The 9,792-nt window shown below is 45.5% G+C and overlaps 1 protein-coding gene across 1 annotated transcript; it reads right to left on the bottom strand.

The window, feature by feature from the left end:
• Positions 1-1,038: 1,038 nt before the first annotated feature.
• On the bottom strand, positions 1,039-9,294 carry LOC144888320 (synaptotagmin-14-like). Its single transcript, XM_078765974.1, has 4 exons — positions 9,210-9,294; positions 8,823-9,065; positions 1,253-1,379; positions 1,039-1,138 (listed from the first exon to the last, which is right to left on the bottom strand). Exons 1-4 carry the CDS (start codon positions 9,252-9,254, stop codon positions 1,062-1,064), a joined length of 492 nt encoding a protein of 163 aa, XP_078622100.1. The 5' UTR covers positions 9,255-9,294; the 3' UTR covers positions 1,039-1,061.
• Between the last annotated feature and the right edge of the window lie 498 nt (positions 9,295-9,792).

Raw genomic sequence — 9,792 nt, 5'->3', positions numbered from 1 at the left:
TGAGCTGTGCTCGTTTCCTGCCAGATGTAGCACTTTGCATCCAGGCCGAAGAGTTCAATTTTCGCCTCATCAGACCTTAGAATAATTTGCCTCATCCTCTCAGAGTCTTTCAGCAAACTCCAGGTGTGCTGTTAGGTGCCTTTTTCTCAGGAGTGGCTTCCGTCTGGTCATTCTCCCGTAAAGCCTAGACTTGTGAAGTGCTGCATTGTTGTCCTTCTGGCAGGTTCTCCCATCTCAGACCCGGAACTCTGTAGTTCTGTCAGAGTGGTCATTGGGGTTCTTGGTCACCTCCCTGACCGAGGCCCTTTTTGCCCGGTTGCTCAGTTTGGTTGGGCGGCCAGGTCTAGGAAGAGTCTGAGTAGTTCCATATTATTTCCATCTCCTAATGATTTAGCTCACTGTGTTCTTGGGAACTTTAAACATTCCAGGAATTGTTTTATATACTTCCCCAGATCTTTGCCTCCTCACGTTTCTATCTCGGAGTTTTCTCGGATTCTTAGACTTCATGGTAGAGCTTCTGCTCTGACATTCACTGTCAACTGTGGGACCTTGTATAGAAAGGTGTGTTTCTTTCTAAATCATGTCAATCAATTGAATTGACCACCGGTGGACTCCAATGAAGTCGTCGAGACATCTCAAGGATGATCAAAGGAAATTGGATGCACCTGAGCTCAGTATGGAATGTCCTAGCAAAGGGGTTGAATACTTATTGGCTCAAGACATTTCAGCTTTTAATTTTTAATTATTTTGTAAAAATTTCTCATAAAAATATTCCACTTTGACAATATGGTGCTCCAATGACAAAGAGATCAGTGACAAAAAATCTCAATTTAATTCATTTTAAATTCAGGCTGTAATACAACAAAAGGTGAAAAAGCCAAGGGGTGTGAATACTTCATGAAGGCACTGTAAATGTAAAAAAAAAACCTATATTCCCCATGGCAAGTTGATCATTTGTATAAAGTTTTGCATCAACCGCATTAACCAGACTGTTGATTTTGTCTAATATGATAACAAAATTTAACTGTACATGATACACCTGAGTATAACGTCATGCGCCGTTATGGCTGCATTTCTGGTTCACCTTGCAAAACGTACACTTGACCACCGACGAGATGTTTTAGGCAGCAGAGATTATCTGTAAGAGGTAAATAATAATATATGAAAACACATGTAATAATCCTATAATTTGCACAACATAAATATAACATCGACATTCATTCTCTACATCATTCCGAACCCTCTGGTATACCTCTCGGCCGCCTGGCACTGATTGGGCGCAGTTGTCTGCCCTGGAGGACATCAACAGACAGCCGCCCAGTTGTAGGATTGTATGACAGGCCAAGCTGAAGCTGTGGACAACCAGATCCACTGAGAACCTGTGGAACAGTAACATAAATAAATGAGAAGAGGGATAACCTTCAGATTGATACATTCAGTGGCCGGCAAAAGTATTCACCCCTACCCCTAATGCCACATTTAGATGAATTATCAATTATATAGAAATAATTTTCCCAAATGATCTTTTTTATTCATAACTGAACAGATGAAAATAAACACTTTTATTGTTGAAGGAGGTTACGTCAGGAATACCTGCAAAAACATGTGCAAATCAAAATTCACTGGTTGCAAAAGTATTCAGCCCCTTAGGTCAGTACTTGGTGGGAGCACCTTTTGCAATGCCTGCAATGTGTCAAAGAGGGGGATCGTATTGAAGGTGTGGGAAGGGCATTAAAAGGAGCTGTTGAACCAGAAAGGAAGCAACAGCGAGCTGGAGCTACCGTGTTATGTAGAGGGGAAAGTGGAGTTGGTGAAGATCACAGAGGAGGAGTTGCGGACAGCATTGAAGAAGATGAATAAGGGAAGAGCGCCAGGCATTGACGAGGTGTGTACAGAGATGATCATTGCAGTGGGAGAAGTTGGAGCCAGTTGGCCGAAGAGGCAGTTGAATGTATTTTTGACAGAGGCTTAAATTCCGCAGAATTGGAGGACAAGGTTAATTGTGCCGATATGGAAGGGGAAAGGCGATGTTCAAGATCCAGGGAAGTACAGGGGCATTACACTCCTTAGTAATGTCATGAAGGTTATGTGGAGGATTCTGGATGGGAGGATAAGGAAGAGTGTGGAGATGGAGATCGGAGAAGAGCAGCGGGGGTTTATAAAGCGTTGGGTGATGACGGATAGAAGGTCCATGCGGAGACAGTTGATGGAGAAGAGGTGTAGGTGAAAGTTGAAATGGCATTGGGATTTGTGGACCCGGAGAAGGCCGACGACACTTTCCTGGGAGACATAGTGACGGCGACACTGAGATAGATGGGAGTGCCAGAAGCAGAAGTTAGGTTGGTGGAAGGGATGTATAAGAGAACGAAGGGAAGAGTTTTGGTTGGTCCTGGGATGTCAGAGGAGTTGAATGTGAACATCGATTTGAGGCAGGGAAGTTCTCTCAGCCCACTCGTGTTTATCATGGTGATGGAGTTTAACATGGTGATCCCTCCTCCATCCATGCAGGAAGTTAAACATGAGGGGTAGTATCAGGAGGATATTGTATGTGGACAATCTGGCTGTTGTGGTGGAGAGTAGACAGGAGATGCAGGAAGTACTGGAGGAGTGGAGGGAAGCATGGGCTGAAGATGAGTATGGACAAGATAGAGGTGATGTGGGTCGGGCAGCAAAGAAAATAAATTAATATCAGGTTAAAGGGGAAGGAGATCAGACAAGGAAATAGGTTTAAGCATCTGGGGAACAGTGATCGGGGATGGCAAGTCTGAAGCAGAGGTGCGGAGGAGGATTCAGGTGGGCACAAATGTGTGGAGGAGGGTGGAGGGAGTAATGGCAAATGGAAAGATATTAAGGAGATTGAAGGGAAAGGTTCTGATGTCGTGTGTAATGCCGGCCTACCTTTACAGTCTGGAGATGGTGGAACTGACAGAGAAACACCAACAGAGGCTGCAGGTTTGCGAGAACAACTAGGTCAGGAGGATTGCGGGACTGAAGAGGGGGGGATAGAAGGAGGATCAGTGAACTGAGAGAGGAGATTGGTGTGCAATGTGCATAGGAGCTTGATGGGGAGATTGATGAAATTTCGGCTGAGATGGGCTGGACACTTGTTGTGGATGGGGGAAAGAGAATGGCAAAGATAGCGGATAGGTTGAGGAAGCAAGGTAGGAGGAAAAGAGGTAGACCACGATTGCGATGGGAGGATTGTGTGAGGTGGAATATCAGTAAGACAGGGGCGGTTGGAGAGTGGAGAGAGTTGGCTGAGGACAGAGGGAAGTGGAGGAGTATCGTGGTCAAGGCAGGGCAGAACCTTGGTGCCATTGGACCTCACCCCTTATAAAAAGGGAAGAGGATTAGAAGAAGAAGACTGCTACGAGTCTTTTTCGGTCGGTCATTACCAGCTTTGCACAGTGAGATGGTGAAATATTTGCCCTTCTTCATGTGAAAATTGCTCTTGTTCTGCCAAGTTTGATGGGGATCGTCGATGGACTGCATCATCAAGTCTTGCCATAAATGTTCAATTGGTTCAGGACAGGGTATTAAAACCCTCTCCTGAACGGTGCTTCTTCACCACTTTATGTCTGATTTATTTGGAAAGCTCCTTGGTCTTCATGTTTGCTTTGTTGGTTGAGCAAGTGAGTTTCACCTTAAAACTCCTTCGATAAGTGGGGGAGTTTAATTTTTATGTTAAACCACTGATTACATACAGGTGAAACCTATTACACTTATTTTGTAACCTTTTAAACAAATAATTTGTTCCTGGAGTGAGTTAGGGTTAATTAGGCAAAGGGTATGAATACCTGTGTAACTGAGAATCATCTAATTTTCTCTGTTAATCTGTCTTATTCACATTTTATCGGCATTTTTTAGCTTTATCACTTTGGAGTAGTTTGTGAAGACTCCATATATTAAGTTTGATTTGAAAGCATCATGAAATAAGCTCAGGTGGCATCAAAATGTGAAAACTTCCGAGGGGAGGGGGTGAATACTTTTCCAGGCCACTGTAGGTGAACAAAATAAAAGACACAAGAGAACAGTAATTATATCGAATACGGAACAAATCTGTAGAGCATGTTTCTCTGTATTCGTTTATATTGCTAAATCTGTTTGCGTCAAAAAATATGTGACGTCAATTATAATAAGGAATATTCTGTGCGACAGGATTGCGTGCATCGTAAGTATTGTTGTCACTGTGTTTTTGTCGATTTAGAACCTCAACCACCACCTTCCACTGCCCGTCCTTCAGCCTATCATATCATTGAAGGTTGTGGTGACATGTTAAACATGCAAAATGGCTGAAACTCCTCTGGCTCTGCATGGATCACTTATTTTGCTCATTCTACTATATGAAGCCCTTGGCTGGTGCAGGGGTATGCCACATCAGCGATTATACCAGAAGTATGTATAAATTACAAAGTTGGATGACACAGATACTACTGATGAAGCAGTCCGTCCGGGTCAAGGCCATCGTGGTGCTGTAATGCCATAGACGACTGCGCACAGAGGATCTAATCCGGGAAAATTGGCGGATCGCCATCAACCAAATTGCCACCGGGATGGACATCAGTCATGTTGCACACACTACGCAGTGCATGCTGTTATAGGTTAAAACAGTTGACCAATGAAATGAAGAGTCCATGAATGACCGACAACTGCACAGTAATAAATTCCCTCCTTAACGAAAAGGTTGGAGATGAACCATGGTTCCACGATCATGTACTGGAGAGCAATGGCAGCACCACACCTCACTTTCTTCAAAAAGAGAAAGTATTTGCATTAGCAGGAAAGGACATGCTCATGGTTTGCGATACGAATGATGCCATTTCAACTCACTTCTGCCGACACCATCCAATCTGAGACCATTTAGACTCGTCTACGTTCTCTCCTCATCTAACCCTCAATACGCTTTATTGGTTTGATAGATGCTGCTCCCTCGGTGGTGCGGAATCTGAGGTTTCTGGGTTGTAACCATGGACTACTGAAAGTTTTCTTTTTAGCAAATTATGTTCAAACTATGCAAATAAAGCAGCTCTGTCTGTGATACAAGTTGAGCAAACTTGAGTGTTCTACGGCAATGTTTATGTTGTTTGACGAAGAAGGTGCGGAAAGCGTGAATTCAAAAAGAAAACTAGAGCGAAGTCGATGGCGCTCCATCGTAAATCCCCACGCTTCCCAACTAAAGCAAAGCTGAAAGATTGCAAAAAGTTCCACCAGGAATGATACAATATCAAATTTTGAGTTAAGAAAAGTTTTTCCCCCATTTTTACCCCTGTGACCTTAAGTGCTTACCCCCTGTGGCATGAACTAGAGGTCAAATCCAAAAATCGTCACATATTTCAATGAACCACCTTTAGAGGCCATTTTTCCCCGCAGAGGAAACCCTAACCCGAGTGATGACTCCATCTACATCTCGCTGTCTGATGATATGGACCAACTTCTATCTACTCATCCCAACTCTCTCTTCCTCATATGTGGTGATTTCAATTGTCACCATGCCAGTTGGCTGGGTGTGGGTACCTCTCTCACCAGCCATGGCTCTTCAGCAAAGGACTTCTGCGACTCACTGGGACTGACACAATCTGTCAATTTCCCGACCCGGATCTCAGTCAACGGAACATCTTCTCTTCTGGACTTGGTTATGACTAACTTCCCTGAAAATGTCTGCTGCTCTTCTTCTGCTCCGATTGGATCATCTGATCATGTCCTTGTTAAAGTGGACATCTCTCTGACCATCCTCAGGGAGCCTGCTCAGCGTCGACGAGTCTGGCATTTCACTCAGGCCAACTGGCACGGTCTTCAAGCAGCCATCAATCATCTGGACTGGTCTCCCATCTCTACCGCCTCTGACATCAACTCATCCTGGGAATTCTTCCAAAGTAAATTGCTCTCTCTCATGCACAGATTTATCCCATCTCGTCTTCAGTTGTCATACCCTTCCTCCCGTCCATGGTACACGGAATCTTGTGGTGAGGCTGTTGCCCAGAAACAACTTGCCTTCGTCTCCTGGAAAGCAAATCCAACGGAAGGAAATCTCATTTCCTTTCACAAAGCCCGAAACAAGTGTGTGTCCACCCTCAGGAGAGCCAGGAAACAATATCTCTCCGTTCTCAAGACCGAACTCTCTTATCTGTCTCCCTCTTCCAAATCCTGGTGGTGTCTGGTCAAATCCGTTTCTGGTGTTTGTTCCCCCTCCATCCCCTCCCTTACCTCAAACGGCTACACAGCTGACTCCGCACGTGAAAAAGCTGAATGCCTCAACTCTGTGTTTGCCTCTAAATCTTGTGTCCCAAACCCATCCCTCTCTGTACCCACCATACCCAGTCGTACCCTGCTGCTCCTGGACTCCGTGTCCTTTCCTCCTGACAAGGTGGAAAAGTTTCTGTCAACCCTCGACTCTGATTCTGCAACTGGACCCGACGGCATCAGCCCACGGGTCCTAAAATCCTGCTCTGCCGCTCTATCTCACCCTCTCTCTGTTCTCTTCACCCTCTCTTTTGCTCAAGGTCAACTGCCATCTGCTTGGAAATCAGCCAACATCACCGCTTTGCACAAAAAAGGTGCAAAAACAGATCCTAGCAACTACAGACCAATCAGCCTTCTCCCAATTATCAGCAAAGTCATGGAATCCATCATTGCTTCGGATATGAAATCTTTCCTCTTCTCCAATGGCTTGATCTCTGATCATCAATTTGGTTTCAGACCAGGTCACTCTACTCTGGACATGCTGCTTCTGCTGTCTCAACAATGGATGGAGGTCCTCAATGCCAAACAGGAAATTAGAGCTGTCTCCCTCGACATATCACGTGCCTTCGACACGGTCTGGCACCCCGCTCTGCTCACCAAACTCTCCTCCTTTGGTATCCATGGAAATCTCCACGCATGGCTGGCGGACTTCCTCTCTAGTCATCGTCAACGTGTGGCCCTGAATGGGTTTCTCTCATCTCCTCTTCCTGTTCAGGCTGGAGTTCCCCAAGGCAGTGTTCTGGGCCCCATGCTTTTTCTGGTCTTCATCAATGATCTCTCTGACTCTCTCGAAAATCCTCTCTATCTCTTTGCTGATGACTCCACTCTCTGCCGCTCCATTCCTCTTCCCTCAGATCGGCAGTCTGCTGCCTCCTCACTCTCTGAAGACCTGGACAAAATCACAGACTGGTCAAACAAGTGGAACATGTCTTTCAATCCTGACAAATCTCACACTCTTACTATGTCTCTCCGAAAAGATCGACTGCACAACCCTCCCATCTACTTTCTCAACAATCCTCTCCAAGAAGTTCTGTCGCTCAAGATTTTGGGTCTCACTATCTGCCATGATCTTTCTTGGGAAAACCACATTTCCAAGCTGGCCTCCAAAGCCAGTCGCCGACTGGGCATCCTCCGTCGTGCGAAGTCCTTCCTCGGCACACCTGAGCTCCTCACCACATACAAGGCTTTCATCCGCAGCTCAATGGAATACTGTTCTCCCCTATGGGCCGGTGCTCCTGCCTCACACCTAGCTCGGCTTCACGCTGTTGAAACCAAAGCTTTCAGAATTATTGGAATCTCCCGCGATGAAGCTATCTCTGAGGGCCTTTCACTCACTCACCGCAGGCAGGTAGGTGGTCTTTCTGTCTTCTACCGACTCCTCTCCGGCCTTGCACCCCCAGCTCTCTCTGTGCTCTGTCCCCCAAATATTCCTACAGGTCGCACAAGATCTGCCAGCAACCCTCTGATGGTTAAACTGCCGAAATCTCGGCTCTCTGCTCACCTTCACTCTTTCATTCCTCTTTTCGCCCGCCTCTGGAACAAACTCCCTCACTCCCTTCAATCCCACTCCTCCCTCCAGGTCTTTAAAACAGCTGTTCACCACCATCTCTTATCTTCCCCCATCCAAAACCTTGATCTTTTCTACCCCCGCTAATTCACCCCAGATCCACCTTGTTTGAAATTCCAACTTCTTTCCTGGAAGTCCTGGCAGTGTCCATATGTTTTATACCTCTCCCACTGCCCCCTTCCCATGCCCCCCCCCCCCCCCCAAAGCCCTCGCCCTCTCTCAGATCTCTCGATGTCTCCATGTCTCTCGGTCCCTGCTCTCAAATGTTGTGTTTGTGTCCTTCCCCCTCTCTCCCCATCTTGTCTACCGCTCCCGATGTTATATGTTTTATGTGTCGGTTTGTCTTTCTGTGTGATTAATGTTCGCTCTTTCACGAGCCTCGATCTTGTATACAAAAAAAAAAAAAAAAAAAAAAAAGAGCAGGGGTTGCCCTTTTTCGGGCACCATTGTCCCCTTTTTGAAGCAATGTTTTATGACCGGATGCCCTTCCTGTCGCCAACCCTGTTAGTCGCCTCTTGCGACACACAGGGAATTACCAGTGAACTGGTACTCAATTTGCGGGCCTCGGAAGGATGACAGACTGAGTCAACCCCCCTGGTGTTAATTCAGCGATCGACCGGGATTGAAACTCAGGATCCTAGGATCCCAAGCCGGCACCCTAACCGCTAAGCCAACACCTATTATCGACCGCTAAGCCAACCACACAACACCAGGCTATTTCGATGTTGATTGCATAATCAAAGTATTCTTTTAAAATGTACCTGTAACTGCATTTTTTGGAATTTGACCTTTTGACCCTGCCCAATGGGGTGGGGTCAAAAATGACACAGGTCTTGCCCTTCTTGCCATATAATGATCACAACTACCAAGTTTGGTGAATTTCTGCCCAACCGTTTAGGAGGAGATAATGTGACGGACAGACAGACAGACAGATAGACAGACAGACATAACCGATTACGATAAAACCCCCTTTTGTTTTTCAAAAACCGTTTCATAATGAAACGTGAAGACTTACGGTAGCCACCTGTCGTGGAGAGGTGAGGATAAGAGAAAGAGCGGTCGCACTCCCTTCAAGAACCAGGTCTTTAAGAAGTAATATGTGCTGGCCGAGGACCTTCGGTCTGCGTAGACGTGGTGCGGTGTATAGACGCAGGCGCAGAGTGCTCGTTTTCAAGCGTTCCACATCCAGGCTGTTGAAGCGCAGGGCTTCATTGAACATTGGACGTTCTCCTTTTTGCACCGCTGTGCGGCAGCGTCGCTGTGATGGGAGGATACAAGGAAGTTCAAGGCAAGAGGAGGAGGCCATTAGGCCCATTATGCCTGCGTGTTTCTGCCACTATCTATGTACCCCTCTCTCCGCAGTGCTTTTAGTTACCGATATCTAATTCCAGTTTAAACCTACCTTACAGTTCCTGGTGCCACTACCCTTCCAGGTAGGCCATTCCATACATTAACTACTGTCTGAGTGAAAGACTACTGCCTTAATTACGTCACAACTCGATCCTCTTCTTCACTCTCAAGCTATATGACCCCTGCTGAAAAACTTTTCCACACTTATTCTGTCAATGTCCTTCATTATCGAAAGCATCTCTCTAAAATTCCCTTGTAATCACTTCCTTTCTAATGGATAAAGTTTTGTCTCATTCAGCCGCTCCTCAAAGTATAATATACAGTCGTGGCCAAAAATATTGGCGCCCTTGCACTTTTTTCAAATAATGCACCATTTCTTCCAGAAAATTGTTGAAATTAAAAAATATTTTAGTGTCCACATTTGTATTTCTTTGGTTTGCAGTGGAACAAAACAAGAAAAGCTCAAAAAAATACTAAATCTTAGCTTTTTCCACACAGAAATTCTAAAAAATGGCCCGGATCATATTATAGGCACCTTTTATAAGTTGTTAGAAATAATTAGATTTCAAGCAGGGGATTTCCCTTTACTTTGGGATTATTGAACTCACCCGTGGTGAGTTTCAGGTGCCTGCAAT

This window comes from Myxine glutinosa, chromosome 11 (assembly GCF_964187855.1).
Source record: "Myxine glutinosa chromosome 11, kmMyxGlut1.1, whole genome shotgun sequence".
Taxonomy (NCBI): Eukaryota; Metazoa; Chordata; class Myxini; order Myxiniformes; family Myxinidae; genus Myxine; species Myxine glutinosa.
The sequence above is the reverse complement of the archived record's forward strand: the minus strand, read 5'-3'. Positions and strand labels throughout refer to the sequence as shown.